At 36.8% G+C, this 18,639-nt stretch overlaps 1 protein-coding gene across 8 annotated transcripts in view; it reads left to right on the top strand.

Annotated features, from left to right (window-relative positions):
* The window catches only part of ASB5 (ankyrin repeat and SOCS box containing 5), a 41,025-nt gene that overhangs the window by 9,262 nt on the left and 13,124 nt on the right, over positions 1-18,639 (top strand). For 4 of the 8 annotated variants that reach the window (XM_074904082.1, XM_074904085.1, XM_074904084.1 and 1 more), the window contains one exon: positions 2,865-3,157. In XM_074904082.1, the coding sequence (XP_074760183.1) occupies positions 2,962-3,157 (196 nt within the window). In that variant the 5' untranslated portion in view covers positions 2,865-2,961. Of the gene's footprint in view, positions 1-2,864; positions 3,158-15,668; positions 15,939-17,915; positions 17,958-18,639 lie in introns of those variants that run through there. The other 4 variants (XM_074904089.1, XM_074904086.1, XM_074904088.1 and 1 more) reach the window with 4 other exon arrangements.

Below are 18,639 nucleotides of genomic sequence, written 5' to 3'. Positions count from 1 at the left end.
TCCTTCCAAAAACCTGTCTGAGCAGTAACATCTGAACAGTTGTTCTGTTTTCATGACTGGATGCCTGGTAGCATCGATTTGCCAACAAGCTGCAATGGCAATTTTGGCAGAGGTTTAGTAGCCTTAGATTAGGATAAAATTGGTTATTCTGTGCAGTTGGGAGAGTTTCCAGTTAGGCTGGCACATATGAGTTATAGAGCTTTGAAAAAGAAGAAATATTATTGGAAGAGTAATTTTGCCAGCTTTTTATGAGCCTGTGTGACCTGAAATTCTCAAAACTCATAATTTCTTTAATTTTTCTGTAGTTTATAGCTAAGGAATGACATTTTTGAGAGGTCAGAAGACAAACTTTGATACAGAAATTACCCTCCTGCTCGATGTTTATGTTGTTTCTAAAAGCAGAAGTTTTGCAGATCGAGGATCTTTGAAAGATCACTTACAAAATATTACATGCATCCACAGCCTCATTTTTGAAAAAGTTTTTGTTAACCCTTTACAGAAAAGTTCAACCTGAAGGAGACAACTTAACAACAGAGAAATTTCTTTTCAGTGATTTATCTACTGCAGTTATAAGAAGCAGAAAACACTATTATAAGGGGAAGATTAACTCAGCACTGCTGTTAACTCCAGCTGTTATTTATAGTAATTGCTATTTGGATTTTTGCCTCCTCAAAGAAAGACTATTTTGTTAATTAATAAAATATGGGAGAAGTTCAGATGAGAAAGCACAATTTCTATATGGCAATATGGAGTCAGGGAAAAAAAAAAGGCTCAGGTAAAACAGTATAAAGAATAAAAATGGTTTCCATGAGGTAATTATCATTCTTCCTTATTCTGGTAAATTTGCAAAACAGGTACTTAAGATGGCTGGGGAGTTCTGTGGACTGATTGAGTTAAGCTTGATAATGCTAGCAGAAATATGGAAGAAGTAAGAAATTCCAATACTGGATGTGTTACTAAGGAAAATATCATTTCTATTAATGATTGAAACGGAAATTGGCAGTGGTGGCTCAGAACATAATGCCTATTTATCCTTATGGAAAACATGACACCTCAATTCAGTGTCAGATAACAATGTGCCAAATATAAAAAGGGATTTTGATTTGGCATTTTAAGTACTCACTCCTGCTTCTAACTATGGTATGAGGAGAGCAGTTCCTATTCTGGCTGGATGAGAAAATGTCTATAAATGAAATTTAGGAGAAAATGTGTACATTTTTAACAGAATAATATAGTTTACAGTGTAAACTGCTTTTAAATTGCCTTTTCTAGTTACTGTTTTGACTTTGATGTGGATTAAATTTTTTTCAAAGAAAAAGGCTGAACGTTTCTCTCAAGATAAGCATAATTCAGTTCCTGTTTGCTAAGAACCTTGATATTTATTTCCAAGCACATTTCCTTTTATAATTGTCTTTTCTTCATTGATATAGGTTTATTTGAATGTAGTTTCCAGAAAACATTATAGTTTCTTACTCTAATAAATTACTTCTGGAGCCAGATGATAAGACGTTCTTTATTTTGTATCATATTTGAATATAGTTTCCAGAAAACATAATAGTTTCTTACTCTTAATAAATTACTTCTGAAACCAGATGATAAGAAGTTCTTTATTTTGTATCATATCCTTAATGTCTGCTATGCTGTTCATTGAAGTCAGGGGGATCTGTGGATGCAGTGACATTTGGATCATACCCTCTGTTCCTGATGGACAGTTGCCAACATTCTAAAATGTTTTTTTCTCACCATCAGACAAGAAAATCCAGGGTAGAATAGAAAGGCTGCTTCAGTTTAAGATTACTATGGGTAGAATATTTTAAACTGTAATTCAAGACACTATTTTATTTAAAAGGAAATATGAAAGTTTAGAACAGGACCCTTTCTTATGCTGCCATGATTCGTTATTTTGGGGTTAAAGCTTACTTAGGAATCTAGTTCTGTCCTTCAGCTCCTCCATTTATATCATGTTGTGACACCATTATTCACTCAGCAATTACTCACACTAATGGAACAACTTGTGCATATCTGCTCATAACTGTAATAGCTTTATGGTATATAAGCGATTAATTCTTTAAAAATGGAAGGAATTTTGATTCCCCTCTCTAAAACTGGCCAAGAAGTAAAGCCTGTCATGTCATAGGTTTAAAATAATACAATGAAGCACAATGAAAAGTGTATCATAAGCATTAGAAATTTTCCACGTTGTATGTTTACCATTGCATTTATTTATTTATAATTACATTTTAATTAATTTAATTTTAGATGCACCAAGGTCTTATTTATTAAAATATCTAAGAGTTTGATTCTTATGATCTACTCTGAAAACTGGTTTTTGTATAATGCTATAAGCAACGTATACTAGATATTTTCAATCAGCCTGAACAAGATAATAAAAGACTGTCAATGCTGGTTTGTATTAAATCCCTGTTTCTTTATTAATCTGTATTTCAAGTGTTTACTGATGTGGTTCTAATTTTGTAAGAAAAAAGTCGAATATAAAATGAAGTAGCACAAAAAGCAACTGTACTTAAGAAGCAGGAGAATTTATTTTAACAAAAACTGATTACGTGTTAAACTGGTTCAGTACATGAAATTACTGTTCTTAATAATAATACTTAGGACAATGTATTTTTAAAAATGTATTAATAGGGTAAATAAATGAAATGGAAGTGTAGAATTTGGAATGAAACAGGCCTTCTGAGTGGAACAAGTACAATCCAGGGTCTTGGAACCTCTGTCTGTTCTGTCCCACTTGAATATCACCAGGCTAGCAGGAGTGGTAGTGAACTCAATACTATGTACAGTATAAATAATCGTCATATTTTGAGCAGCAAGCATCATGACCAGCTGATATTTTCTTTCCTCAGGACCAGTTGTTCCCAAGAGTGCGTGGCTGAAGCCATATGATCTTATCAACACATTTGAGAGCCCTACCCAAACACTGACAGAGATTTTGCTGCAGCAATGACTGTCATAGAAGAAAGTCGCCCTTTTGCCCAGCAGCTATCCAATGTCTACTTTACTATACTTTCACTTTTTTGTTTTAAACTTTTTGTGAAGATCAGCCTTGCTATTCTTAGTCATTTCTACATTGTGAAAGGAAACCGTAAGGAAGCAGCAAGGATAGCTGCTGAATTTTACGGCGTTCCTCAAGGACAAGGTATATTTGTACTTACTATCTTATCCCTACTGTTTGGGGGTTTTGTTGCTATTGTGTTTTTTCCAGGCAATTACTTATCTGCTAGCCTCATTTATATTCAGTTTGTCAAATGATATGTGTGAGTGTTGGGTTTTTTTCTGTAGTTCTCACTGTATTTTTTTAACAAAAATGTTCTGTTAGGTTATTTAAGCTTTTTTTTTTTTTTTTTTTTGGTTAATGTTAAGTTCAGAATAAAACTGAAGTATTACAGCCAGTGTCCTGTTAGGAGAGAGGCAATACTTAAGATGGTTATATTTAAGATTGCTGAATATTTCCCAGTCTAAAACTATATTCCCAGTTGCTTCTAAGGTTCCACAGTTTGCCTATATGTGGTTGAAATTTTCCATGCTTGGCATGTGATTATTTTTCAACACTTTAGTGAAACTAGTCCAGATATTTCTTGAATTATTTCTTGATTAAGTTAAAATTTTCTTACAATAATTTATTTGAGAAGATACAGTCCTTCTGTACTAGTGTCTTGGCATATATCAGGAAGCTTACTTACTGTTTGTCAGGGTGAGCTTTAGGCATCTGTGTGGAAACCTGTCAAATTTTACATGGTTGAAAGCTCTTGTGAAAGTTCCTTTTTATGTTTGCTCAAGCAGAACTTTGGAAGAGGTGGGCACTACTGTTTCCCCAAGCTCATCTATGGTGAGCTAGTACCATTTTCATTCAATTCTTTTTCTGGGTCACAGAACACAGAAAACTCCTTGAAAAGATGCACCAGGTGTTTGCTCTACTTGAGATCCCTGCTGCCTTGCTTGTCTTTATTGTTGTTCCTTGTATTCTGGGATGACATCAAGTTGGAGTTAGGCAATGGAACAGGAAGAATTTTCTTGCCTCTTCTTACACCTTCACCACTCATCCCTAGGGACTGTGAACGAAAAGAAATATTTGCCTGAGTTAAAGGCAAAGGGAGAAACTGTAGAAACGAGCCAGAAACGGTTTCAAACCTAAAGATCTTTTCAGTCTTCAATGTTGGCACAAAAGCTAGACATCTTGTGTGTATGTGTTTAAATTTGCAAACCAGAGACACTTACTTTCTAAAGCAGGAACTGTCTTGCTTGGCAGAAGATTTACTTGAGGTGAATTTATACCATGTATTCTCTGCATGATTTAAAGACCCGAAACCCAGGGGTTTTACATCTGAGTATGTTAGTGACATAATTTGAACTTTTACACATGTGTTTGTGTGTGAGCATATGTACAAATACATATATATGTGGGGGTGTGGGGGTGTACTATGTATTCACTACAGTAGGATGGGAAGGACTGTCTATCCCACTGACAGAAATACTTGCAGGGAATGTGGTAGCCCTCACTTGAAATCAATAATTTTATGTCAGAAACCGCTGGCTAGCTCTGAGGTGGCTCATTTTGGGAAGAGTAACATAGAATCTCGGTAAAGAATGAAAAAGATTGGTGAAAAAATAAAGGGAAAGGAATAACATCTATCAGGTTGGAAAGTCAAATAGTCTCTACAGTGTTACCTGTTGCTGAATCCAGGAGACTTTAGTGTGGTCATTTGTCAAATGTCTGAACTATTATATCTAAATAAATGTATATTCAGCATTCTAGTAGCTAGCCCATGCAAAAGATGAAAATCTATCACTCTTGCAGGTTACTATTTTGCTTAGGTAGCAGGGATCTATTTTGATTTATAGGCTCAAACAGATGATAGAGTTTCTGGTTTTCTGCTTCGTTTATTAAAAGAAAATAGTGCAACTGTTTTGTGCTTAAACTGTATTTTCACAACTCGACACCAGCGTGTCTTAATTTTTCATTGCCCAACTCGCAGTGTTTGGGTCTGGATTTGTAACAGTCCTAAGCACAGGTTCAGCTAATGTTACATAATCTGCAAATTCAGCCATTTGTTGTGATTAACAGGACCAATCCTTGCTCTTTGGGATGCAAATAAGACTCCTCAAAATTACTATTTTATCTTTCCTATACCTTTGCTCTATGTTTGTAGAAGGGGGCATGTTACTGTCTCAACTCACACTGTGTTGTGGGATTTGGTTTATTTATGTTTGTGAAATACAGTAGAATACCTCAGTAAAGTTTATACAATACCATGTAACAAAATACCCTCTTCAAAGTAATATCTGGAAGATGTACAATAAGTGTGAAGCTACAGCCTGAAATGGTAAATGATAAGATTAAATATTGAATATCATCTTAATTAGTGATCCTATTCTGTGTTTTTTCTTAAGCAACAGAGAAACCTCAGCAGAAAGAAAAAGAACCCAAACAAAAACAAAACCAAAAACCCAGAAATTAGCCTTTCATTGCTTAATTGAAGTTTATAGTATTTCAAGAAGTAATTCAAATTAGAGGAAATGTTAGTTTTCATTTTCTAGTTTAAACCTAATTACAAACTCTTAAAATTTTGTTAGTGTTGGTATTTTCAGTTTATTTGTAATAGTACAAAAATTAAGTTTTGCTATTATGTCTTGGCTAGGATAGGGTGCCATAACTCTGAAAAAGAAAAGAGCCTTTGGAAATAATGTGCTACTAGGCATAGGTATTATTTATGTTTACTGAATTGAGTTCTTGAGTTAAAATAAGACTTTCTTTTATGAAGCGTCTCTAATTTAGGATATTTTAGGTACTGAGCAGTAGTCCTTGGTGGAACTCCTTTTATCAATCTGAGGGTGTACAGGCCAGTACAAGGTTTGAGGTCCAGGCATCACACATTCCATGGGTGATTTCCTTTGTTTTGTGGCTTGTTCTTGGTTGAATACAAGGAGCCAGCTTTACCTGTGTGACCTGCCTACCATGGTCTTCTTGCTACATATTAGTAGTGAAACAGGTCACGTTCCTTAATATTTCAAGAGTATTTTCTCTCCAGTTTGGATAGTCACCAATCTACTGTTAAATCTGTCCTTTGGATGTCATATGTATGTGAACAGCTGGATCGGAATAGGGTCCCAATAATTAGTTAGAAGTTATATTGTGTATGTGGCATTGAAATATAAGAACTAGAATAGTGTTCAGCATCGGCTAAGACCAGAAAAGTGTATATGAAAGCTCTTCTAATTATAAGTCAGATTAATTTGTTTATGGAGATGAAGTCTGAGTAAAACTTTTGTGTACAGCTGAAAGACACCTTCGGAGGTAGTTTGGATGCTCTAGGATCAAATACATGTGGGTTGTCTGGCAAATGTTTGGCTAACCTGTTTTTAAAATGCTTAGTGATTTCTGCAGCAACCTTATGCAACCAATTACAGTTTTTACTATTCTCATCACTAGAATGCTTCCCACTTCCCCCAAGACCTACCTAAGTCTTTATTTCTGCAAACTAAATACATAAAATATGACTATCAGTTTTTCTCCATGTATGAAAAGTAATCAATTTAAAGACTATTACAATGCATCTTTCTACCTCTACCTTTTTTGTCTTTTCTAGAATAAAGATAAAAGGATTTAACTTAGTCTGTCCTCCTAAGTCTTGTTTTCTAGACCTGGAATTACCATAGTTGCTCTCTTTTGGACTTCTGCCGGTTCACATACAGTTCATAGCCAACTTTACTGATGTCTAATTCCCCACGTTAAACAGAGTGCTCCAGCTGAGTCTTGGAACTGTTAGCTGTATAAAAGCGGAACAGTTATGTCACGTGCCATATATATGATACCGTATGTAATGCCTCCTGGAATGATGCTTTTTCTTTTCCTTTTTTTACCCCCTAACAGGAATGTATTAACAATATACAGTCTGTAGCCTATAAATCCCATGTTAAAACAGAGTCACTGTACTATGCATTTGCTTTTTCCTCTCTAAGTATAATACGTTGTACTGGCCTTCAGCTAACTTCGTGTGCTTGATATCAGACAATTTCTCCATTTTACTCATCTGTTTTGAATTGTTTCCCTCTGAGCAGTTGCAGCACCAGCAGTTTAGTGTAATCTACTGATTTAAAAAACATAAATACAATATTCTATCATACACAGTATTAAAAAACTGAATAGCACCAAATGCAGGACAGAACTCTGCAGTCTTTTACATTTGTTTAAAGACTTAAAAGACTTAAGTCTTTGTTTAAAGACGTCTTAATAAACTATCAGAATTGAATTCTTTTTTCAGTGAAGTCAATGGTGTTACTACTGTAAAAGAATTAAATGAGAAAGGGATCCACTGTGTTATAAAGGTCCCATTTACTGGATTATTTTTAACTTGGGCGCTAATTTTGTAAACTCTTCTTCATATACACATACTTGCCCCATTGAATTGAAATCAGGGACTATAGCTGTGTTATAAGTAGGTTATGGTGCCTAGCTTTTCTTTTTTTTTTATTGTGTTGAAGTGAACACGTATTTATACATTATGCTAGCAAAGTCAACATTTTATTAATTTAATTTACTTCTTTATGGAAAAAGTCAGAGCATGTATACGTTTATTCCCTTTTAAAATTCTGTGCCCTACAAACTGACCTACAAAAATTAACTTACTTGCAAATTAACTTTAGGTATAATTAGCTCCTTAGCAGGCTATCTGCAGTGACAGTGATCTGCACAGTAAGATTTCTTTTCTTACTGTATATCCAGACCTGTGAAGAGTTAATAACTCATACTTTTGTACAGCTGTTCCTGGATAGAAACCAAAGGATCAAAAGCAACATTTCAACTCTTCCTACTATACCAACTAGCCGGTCATATCATGAAAGTGCTCTGTATATACAAGCACTGAGCTGGAGCTTCAGCTGAGCTTTATAATAAAATTCAGCTTTAAGATAAGATAGTAACAGTGTGGTATGAAGTGATTTCAAAATGTAAGTTTATATCACATCTTAAATGTTAATTCATTGTCAGGTGTTTTGGGTCTGTAAGATATAAACTCTGCTGACAAATACTGGTAAGAGCTTGGTTTGTATGGAAGAGTCCATACTTTGATAATACAGATAACTTTATAGAAGGAGGTATAGTTCCCATTCATAAACTTTTTATAAGGCAAAAGAGTCTATTTTATCAAAATTAAACCTGATACTCAGTAACTCTCAGAATGCTTTTAGCTGCAAGCAGAAGGTGATATAGAGGAACTTTCTTACGAAAGAATAATTTTCCAGAAGTTAATACAGCATAAATGACAAACAACTACTCATGTACTTATAGAGATACCTGGGATCTGATGCATAAGCTAAATAGTTCTGACAACATAAAATGCTTTTTCTGCAATATCCTCTTTTTTAATTATCTCAACTCTTTGAAAAAATTTTCATAGAATATCACTTTATGTATAACAATACTATTCTAAAGTAATATTTGAAAGTTATTTGAAAGCAGAATTTGTAGTATTTGAGTATAACCCCTCAAAATATATTACACTGTTTTTTGCAGAACTGGAGAGGTGAATTATTCCCTGATTTCTTCTAAGTTTTTAAAAAATTAAGACTACTCTTGAATGAACATAGCAAGTTCTAAGCTACTTGCCTTTGCTCTATCTGCCTTGGCCAGGCATGGTAGGAATGCTCAGTACACTCGTTATTCCTTGTTACCCTAAATGAAGACATCCATGCGATTGTGGTAGATCAAGGCTGGAGTCCCCATCTCCTTTCAGGATTCTGAGGCTTGTAAATAGTATGAAACCTTTTGTTTCTTTCTTTTTGTTGTTCACTGTGCACTGCTCGGGTGGACCCAAGAAACTGGTCCATTAAATACAACTCAGATGGGGAATAATGCTGTGTTTGACTGTTAGAGATCTGCTGTTTGGAAAGCTTGATTCCCTTTTGAACTGTAGTGAATAATTAGAGCAAAGTTTTCCTATTATTTTATTCTAACAAGTTGCAATTGATAATGTCACTCAGCAACAGTTGTTAGGTAGGAAAGATAGGCACAAGGCATTTTCTCAACTCGCATTCCACAGAGATCACAGTTCTATTAATAAAAGCCATATAAGACCCCTACTAGCTTCCTGGATACAATAGGGATTAATTTAGTAATGACAGGAATATTGTATGGCATACCTATTCACCATACCACTTGGCGTAAGGCACCCCATTTAGCATTTGTTTCTCATATGCAGCACGCAAGCTAATGGTGTAAAAATGTTTAAGATAGTGTGAATGTTCTTTTTTGAAAGTTCAGAAGGGAGGGGTTTTTTTTTTTGATGGAGCTCATCACCTTCTCTTATATGCTAAATGACTTTGCCTAGCATGACAAATAACTGCCAAAGAAGAGTCACGCTTCAAAATAAATCTCAAGAAGACACTTGCTTAGAATGAAGCAAATGACACCACACATCAGCAAGATACCAGAACCATTTTCCTCTGAAGAACATAATTACCTTAAAGGGATTTTGGTGAGAGTTATATGATGCAACTAGACCGGCGTGGCCAGAGCCCTGACCTATGTGCGGTAACAAAACCCAAGCACATCTGTTGGCAAGCACTGACTATTCCCTCACCTTAAAGAAAATCTCTGAGGCTACAGAAACTTGTAGTGAATATATCTGCTGGAGCCTGTTTGCATACTGGCTTCCCTGAACTGATATATCATGTGGATTTCTTTGTGTTTTTTTGTTTATTTGTATTTGTATGTCAGGATCTCCTGGAGAATAGCATTGCCACACGCTGTATTTTATGGTCAGTGTCATTTATGTGCGCCTCCCTAAAATATGTCTTTTCTGAAGATGGACCTTAACTTGTTACCAGCCTAGGTTCTCTTGGCTTGCTTGATGTGCACACTCTTAAGTTAATGGACATGGAAATCCCCTTCATCAATTGATTATTTTTATGGAAGAAATGAATAATAAGCTTTTGAACTACAAACAAGTACAAAATGAAACATTATGAACTGGGATGTAGCTTAAAACCTGGGTTTTTAAAGGTGCATAGCAATAAGACTGAAAGATAGTCCTGGAGCAATCTGCCCACAAGTCCTTAAAGACCACTGTTGTTAGAGAAAAGCGGTTAGGAAACTCCAGTACTGGATCAGAGCAAGCTCAAACATATCTGCACTGGTTTTTGTTTGGTTTGTTGTTTGTTTTGTTTTTTTTTTTTTTTCAGCAGTGGGGCGTAAGGCAACAGGGGAAGTCCAAAATAGCATAGCTCCCTGAAGGTGATGTTCCTTCCCTCAGCCATAGACTGGTTATGGCCACAGTTCTGCTATTCACACGCCTCTCTTGTAGGGGATGTTCTCAAACATTTGCAATGCAGGCAGGCAGCGAGTGAACTCCTGCCAGAGTTAGATGATGATGGCTTCGGGGGAATGCATTACGTGCCTAAGTAGTGAGCTCTATTCATGACTGCAGCAATGCTGGCTGGTTGGTCATAAATCCATTATGGCATGCTGCATCTGTTGCACTAGTGGATGTTACTCTTTGCTATGTCTAGAGTCTTTCTGGCAGTAGATATGATCTCTCTCTCTTTATGGCTGTTGTGTCATGGTAATTGGCTGAAGATCCACTCTGTGGTGCTCTATACCACTCCCATGCTGACTACTTCTCTCATGCCTTGTGTCTTTCTTCCTGAAGCCCAGGCCTGCTTTGTTTGGCTAAGTTCATCAGCATGACTGCTGTGATTTGGTTTACTTTAGCCCACATATTAGCAAATATTCTGTGTTACCAATGTCTGTCTGCATGAAGAGGTCTGGTGAGTACGCAGTGCAAATCCACAAGCCAGGCAATGTAGTAAATGTATCCCTGTTCCATATTTGACCTCTGTGGGGGCTGAGACAGAGCCTTTATTATATCAGAATTTAAAATCTTTTCTAAGCCTTCTATTCGGATTCCCATCATCCAGAGATACAAGGCCTAACATCTGCAAAAGTCCCAGGGGGAGAAGTAGGAAAATTACTAGCCATCCATGCTGTTGCTACCTTAATAATAGTAATAATAATTTGTATTTTCAGCTAAGAGACAGTGATGATACTATATAAAGAGCAGGACTATATAATAGGCTTTTTTAATGCTCATAGTCTCCTAGAGAAATGTCACTTTATGCTTAAATAACTAATAACCATTTAAGTATTATCTGCATATCTGCTGGCATTTGTTAAGTTGTGGAGGACAGAGGACTGGTTGGTGACACCTGGGTAATGCCCAAGCTTCTGGTTGACTGTTGATGACTTCGAATATCATTGTATTGGCTGTGAAGTATGACTTGATGCAAGAATCTGTTTTTATTAAAAAAAAAAAAAAAAAAAAAGTTCCAGTCCTTTCCCTGTCCTGCTGTTAGAGATTTATCACTGTAGTTTTATGGTGCATTGAAGTTCCTTGGCATTGAGCCGGCACTGCAGGATGTTACAGTGGTTACTGTGGCCTTTTAGGATGCTATGGTTTTCTTGCTAACCCTATTTCTGTAATCATTGCCAAAAATTGCTTTGTTTTGGCTTCTCCTAAAGGAAGGAATGTTCAAGATCGCTCTGCTGGTTCATTTCTGGCAACATCAAATAACAGGCAACTCTTGGGGTACTGGCACTGAGATCCAGGGACCCTGTCTATCATTTCAGCTTCATGGCTGTGCTCTGTGGATCACATTAGCAGGAAGAAGCAGTTTCTAGTCCTGTTCCAGAATTTAGTGTGGCAGGTTCCATGCAGTCACTGTGACCCCATTATAATAATCCTGGTCATAAAGGTAGAGTGAATCTGAAAGTGCAAAACAGTTTGGGAAACAAGGTGGCTTACTGGTTGGGTCTTTTGAGGAGGGTTGCACACAAATGCAATTTTGTCAAATTTTTCCTAACATAAATTGTTGTTATTGGAGTTTGGACTGTATTGCATTGGACTGCATCATGTGTTGAAAGGTCTGGGGGTGGTGGTGTTTGTCATTGTTTTTATTAACATATTTTTTTGTCTGTTATCACCATTGCATCTTTATTGCCTTAAGAAGAGCTTTTAAAATAGAATGAGTTTCCCATTGAAAGGGAGGAGCAAAGATTTCGTTCCATTTTCATTCCCACCTCTTAAGAACTGCTGCCGCTGCTGTAAACTCAGACCTATTTGCTGACATAGAAATGTTGAGACTTTACTCATACTTCTTTTTATGAAAATCTGGATAAAGATGATTGTGAAGAAAATCACTTGAAAGTTTCCTTTAACAGTTTTTCCCCTGGGTTATAAAAGTTTAATAGAACTAATTATTAGTGAAATGCAGTGTAGTGGTTTATTTAAAGCTTTTATGCTAAATTAAGTCAGAATTCCAAAATCTTACAGTTTCCTTATTCTCAGACTGTAGTGTCTGCCCCTTCCTCTGGCTGCTTTTTGCAGGTAGCTGCATTGCTTCCATGAATAACTGTAATCTAAATACTGTCGCTAATTGCTTGTGTGCCAAGGCAGGGAAGGTAATGGTCTCTACTGTATTTTCTACATGCTTCGATATCTACTTAGATTTCTGTTGCGGGTTTTCTGGCAGATTTTGGAAGTGTTTGAGTTTCTTCTGTAGAGAAAATCTGAACAACAGAATCTGAGTACCAAGCCCTAAGTAGTTTCAAATATTAATAGTTCTATTACCTAATAAAGTTGAGAGATACTGATTCTTATTTTGTAAGCCAGTGCATGAATGGCTGACTTGAGGAAGATCCCATAGCAATTCCAAGTCAGAGGTGGAAGTGAATTAGTGAGTTCTTCAGTCTTACTCCACAGTTTTAACTGAATGTTCATTGCCTTTTTATATCAACACCTCAAGTATATTTTTAATACATTTTCAGTTCTTTTCTGATGTTGTTCTAGCTTTCTTCTTCTTTTTTTTTAAAAAAAAAAAAAACACCAACTTTTACTGTTTTATTTGGACTTTTTAATGACTTTTGCCCAGAGAATAAATGGTTATGCCTAGCAGAATTTAGTGAAAAGCTGCTTCTAGAGTACTGAGTGGAATATGCTTCACCTTTAAAGCATGAAAAAAGATAACTCATATTTGTATACATTTCATTCTGATGTCCAACAAAGTATTCAAAGTAACTTCATAATAATGAGTGGCAAGTGTCTATAGAATAGAGGTACTTTTCCTCATACTCTTGCCTTGATGGTGGCAGATTTTGGGGTAGTCTAACTCCCTTGGTAGCTCATTGCTTCCTATGCAGTTCTCTGGATGAGAGCGAGCAGGTGCTATCGACTTGCAGAATCACGATCAACAACCTATAAGGTTGTAAAGTAGGTATGTTTATTCAGTGCTGAGGCACATGGGGGATCTGATCTCTCCACCACAAACATGCACACCTACCGTGGTAATTTGTCTTGGCTTTATACAACGAAGTGTTACATATTCATGATAGTTTCAAAACCACCTATACATATTCATAATCTTTTCACGAAAAGGCAGGTTTTATTATAATGAGTTCTAAGAAGCCATTTCCATATGCTCCGCCCTGGTCTCTTCCTAGTTGTGTCTGCGCAGTCGTGGTGGTCGTGGGCCAGGGTCTCAGAGATGAAGTAACTCCTCTACCTCGCTGTTGAGCTTTTCACCTTTGTCTCTTGCGCATGCCCCCTGGACCCTCCAAACCACAAAGCCACTTCAGCCGGTTTAAGTTTCTTTGGGCAGCAAGTCTTTGGTCTTATCAGGAACTTGCCTGTAACAGACCTCCTTACACATTGACTTAAAATGTGTTGTTTCAGCTAAATAATTGCTATCCCGTTCGCCCTTAAGTGTTAGTTCCCTTTATCACTACTGACTCCCTGGAGGTCTTTTTCTTTGAAGCCATGGCAGCTGTCCGTGTATCTGCTGGTTGCCTTGCTCCTGCAAGTCACACCACTGAGACTAGTAAGAGAGAATGGGGGCTGGAATATTTGTGGAAAGCAAGTTGTATGAACTACTTCCAGATTTGTAGCACTCCTCTGGAAGGACCCAACTTCATTCTCAGCTGACAGCCTCACCCACAAAACTCCTACAAAAACATGTGGGTCTTGTCTTCCTAGCCCACTGTCAATCCCTGCTCTGCAGTGCCAGATACTTTGCTTGATCCTGATCCTTACCACCTTCTCCTGAATGTTCTGGGTTTCCATTCCAAATGGAAAGGGATTGTAAAACTGAGATGAGCCTCAGAGCCATGGCAAGTACAGAAATTGTCATCTGTTATTTCTCGCCTGGAGAAAGTGCTGGTATCTTCCTGACACAGACACATGTATACACATCCTTACTCCTGTTAATCAAGTACTTGTTAAATTGTAGTGTTTTCTTCAAGTAAATAAGTAATTCTAGTATTAAAGGGATATATTTCTAATGTGCCCTTTCATAATGAGCCTTTTTGCAAAAGCTCTGTTCAAGACTTATTTGCAGAATCTGATTGCTGAATGTGTAGAAGTGATTCTTTCAGTCTGTGAGATATTCTGGTTCATTCAGCTAGATAAAACCTGAGGAAAATGGATTTCAGAAAGCAGCATAACGTCTGGGAAAGTGCAGTTTTGTTCTCCCTTGTGAGAATAGCTGTAGCCTACTTGCTTCTGTTCTGTAAAGAGTGTAATGGCATTCCAGTAGGGCAGTTCTCATGTTCTGCAATTTCAAGGTGAAATTTGCAGCTGCTCCTTCTTCCCCTTACCCTACATAACTATAATCTTGCCTCTGATTTTCTCTTAAAGAAAACCAAGAGGGATATAGAAAATGTCATTAAATACTTGTGTATTATTTCAACATCATAGGGATTAATTTTTGTCAGGTACTTGAAAGGAGTAGTATTAATGAAACCCACTAATGTTAATTTCCTTTTAAAAAGTTTACAAAATGGCTAGTTTTTATATCATAGGAGAGGATAGTAATGAAGTGCCAGAAGGAAGTGGTTGGGGAGGTAAAGGCAGTTTCTTCACATGTTATTAGTACAGAGAAAGCACAGTCCTTTACCCATGCTGGAATTTTATCATGGATTGCTTCTCACTGCAGATTTCTGTATAGTATCAGCATGGTACATAGTAACAAACAAAAAAATTCTACTACTAGTTGGCTGCCCTTGTATTTGTTACTATTTTTGAAAAATATTGACTTGTGCTTCTTCTGACAAGATTACAGTCTTACTTTCATAATGCGATCAGACTTCGGAAATAACAGTGAATTTTTTTTTTTTTTTGTAGTCAAACCATATTTCTATTTATTCAGGATGTAGTTTCTAGTTGACATCTGTAGGATACCTTGTCCCCTATTAAAAAAAAAAAAAAAAAAAAAAAATCACGAGGAACCAGAACTACTTCATAGTTTCATGGATTCTTCTGAATTCCAAAATCTCTCTTAACTGCAAGTTACATGTAATAATTATTGTTTCTATTATTAAAACAATTGCCGTTCTGATAAAACAGTTTTAGTTTTTCTGTTTCAGATTGCTTGTTGTTCAAGCAAAAAAGCACTGAATACTTATGCTTTAAGAATCTGTTTCTTTTTTGGTTAAATGATTAAAAAATTAACACCTTCTTTCCATTTAAATCATGTAAATAGTTAAGACTCATGCTGCAGCTAAGCTGATTCTTTCTCTGTTTTAAAAATAGAAAATGCTAGAGCAGTCCCTCCCTTCCCCCACTATGTACTCACTAGTCCAAGCTAGTAAATGTTACTGAATGGATTTCAGTGTTGTAGCCATTCTACAGTAAGTACAGCAAGATCCTTTGTGAAAAAGCAAAGGGAGGAAAAAAGGTAGTAGAAATCCATTTGTGGATGTTCGTCAGACCAGAGTACCTGCACCAATGACAGACAGGCTTTCCTCAAGAAACAAATAATGGCAACAAACACTGCTGTTCAGAGGAGCCAGAGTCTCCCCAAAAGACGCCTAGAAAGTATAGGGGAGTGTCCTGCGAAACGAAAAGCTAGCTGGGGTATTCTGACCAGCCAAGGTTAGTATAGCAGCCATTTCAGAAACCATGTACTGAAATATGCTAAGCTGACCCAATTTATGATGTTCTAGCTCGAAACTGTTCTTTTTGGGTTTTTTATAGGTGTAATATAAATGCATGCTTATGTTAGCAGCACTTTATTGTCTTGCATGTGTTAATACGAGGGTGTTGAAGCTATTTTTGTTCTTTCTGTGCTTTTATCAGCTGATCTAAAATAAATTTTCTTGTTTATCTGCCCTATTTGTTTTAGCAAGTGTTTAAGGCTTGACTTACCCTGACTTTTGCTGTCCTGTCACAAGGTAACTGGATACTGAAGGGTAATTGTTTACAACAGGGAACAGGGGAATGAAAGGAGGGGGAGGAGTAAACTTTACATATAACTTTATGTGTAAAGAGAAGTTTATAGGTAGCTGAAGTAGGAAGCAATGGAAGAACTACAGGTGACAATTATTGTCCTGTACTAAGATACTAAAGACAAAGATGTAAGGGTTTGCATAGAGAAATACTTAGGAGGTATTTAAGTTGCTGGACACTGACATTTTCAGCAATAGAAACAAACTGTTATGAAAGAAATGTTTAGGACTGCTATTGTCTGTGCCATATTTTCCTAATTTTTTAATAATACAAGTGTGTAAAAGGGAGCTTTGAGTAATTGTGAGAATCTAATAGGGATTTTTTAAGAGAGTGATCATAATTCCAGTTAATATTGACCATATCATAAGGCTTAGAGTGAAACAAAAAAGAAAATAAGGAAATCAAACTTTAAATTTTTGGTAATATGATATCAGATTAAAAACTGGAGATGTTACAATAGTCAAGGAAAGGAAGAGACAGGAAAGAGAGATTTGATATATTGTGCATAAAAATAATTATGAATTTACCATGTAAAATGTAGCTAAATCTTATAGGAATCAGTTATTCTTAAAATACCTTTGCTAATTTCCAGTACTGCCAGTTTTAGAATTAAGCAATATTCAAGAATTTAAGCAACAGTTACCATAGCTTCTCAAGTAACTGTTTGAATGCAGTGGCACTCTAAGGTAATATTTATTCATCAGTTTTAAAATGCAGCATATGTTTTGCCCTCATATTGTTTACTGTTTGGGCTAAAATTTCCTGATATATAGTAGCTTTTATTTATGAAGATTTCAGATAGTAGTTCCAGAAAAACTAGGACATTCTGCCTCCAACTGAAAATAAATTTTATGGTTTATCTGTATTAGCACAAGCCACTCCTTGACATGGTTCAGGGGTAGGCTCTTGTGCCGTTCTTATAAAGAAATAGCCACAGCTAGTCAAGTTTTGAACATTTTCAAAAACACAGTAAAGTAAAATTTGCTGAAGAATCCATCTTAACACAGTGCAGTTACTTACAGCCCCTTTGTGACTGTCAAACTGGGTGTATATTTTTTCTGATGGACATCGTGAAGTACCGAGAGACTTCTGTTGCAGTTGAGGCTTCTGGTTGTTACACTTCACTTGAATAACAGGTATATCTAATATCAAATCTGAAGGAGGCTCTTTTATTCCCTCTCTATTCCCAACCATGGGGGTATCCAAACCAAACTGTGTTCTTCAGGTACCCTTGCAGAGCAAAGGAAGAGAAAGTCATACTGCAATGTGGTATGTAATTAAATATGCAGATTGGAAAATGGACTAAAAGTGATGTGGGAGGTAGAATATGTCATTATAAGACTTGATAGAAGGTCAAAAGGATAGAGTCAGGCTAGGAAAAGGCCTTTGGCCTACTGGTTGAAGGTCCACAGCCAGACTATTTTACCAAAATCTCCTGGACGTGGCAAAAATCAGCACACTAGGCCCAGCTTTGCTGCCCAGCTGGGTACTGCTTTTAAGGCTAAGGGATTAGGCCACATGCTGCATTCACTCTCTGGCAGGCTGGGAAAACACTGAGAATTCTGAGCACATCTTGGGGAAAATTGCTTGCAGTCTGGAGTAAGACAGACCGCATTTGAGGAGGAAGATTACTCCACGCAGAAGTTCTCCAGAGTCTGAACTCAGGTCAGAATGTCTGTATGCCTTCTCTGTCACCTTCTAGTCGAGAAGGCTGCTGAAAACCCCTTACTTTTAGTGATTTGTCCAAGGAAATAATAACAGACTAAGAGTACTACCTGCTGCTCCACATTCTTTCATTAAATCTGATGTGGGTCTAACGGATTACTGAATGTAGAGTTGGATGGGAATTTATGCCTGGCTGCTCTAGCTATGACACACAGAGTTTGCAAGCTACTTTCAGCTAGAAAAATAGCAAGTCGTTTATCCTTCAAGAAGATGGAAAAAACAAACTGCATGAGCAATGGACAGGGGAGTTGTTTCTGTGCTTTCATGTGACGGGAGAAGGGGCCTGACACACTTGTTCCTGCGTGTGCAAGGCCCGGCACAGAGCCAGCAGCAACAACTGCTGCTGCCGCTGCCATCATCATTGCCATTGCCTTCACGTAGCATAATGTTGTTTCTGTGGGGAAGCAAGCAAGTTATGTTTGGATGTCACTGTTGTGGTTTTTTAGGATTTTTAGTACAGTTTAGTGGCTCATGTTTCTGTGTGAAAAGTATGTTAAATTGCAATGCCAAAGCACTCAAAATCTAGGAATTGTTCGAAGTAATGTTGCCTGTGCCATGCTGATTTGATCCTCTAATGCATTATAACTCGGTATGTGACAACACAGTCCCACACTGTACTTTT

This window comes from Athene noctua, chromosome 4 (assembly GCF_965140245.1).
Source record: "Athene noctua chromosome 4, bAthNoc1.hap1.1, whole genome shotgun sequence".
Classification (NCBI taxonomy): domain Eukaryota; kingdom Metazoa; phylum Chordata; class Aves; order Strigiformes; family Strigidae; genus Athene; species Athene noctua.
Note: the sequence above shows the minus strand (reverse complement) of the source record. Positions and strands in the feature narration are given on the sequence as shown.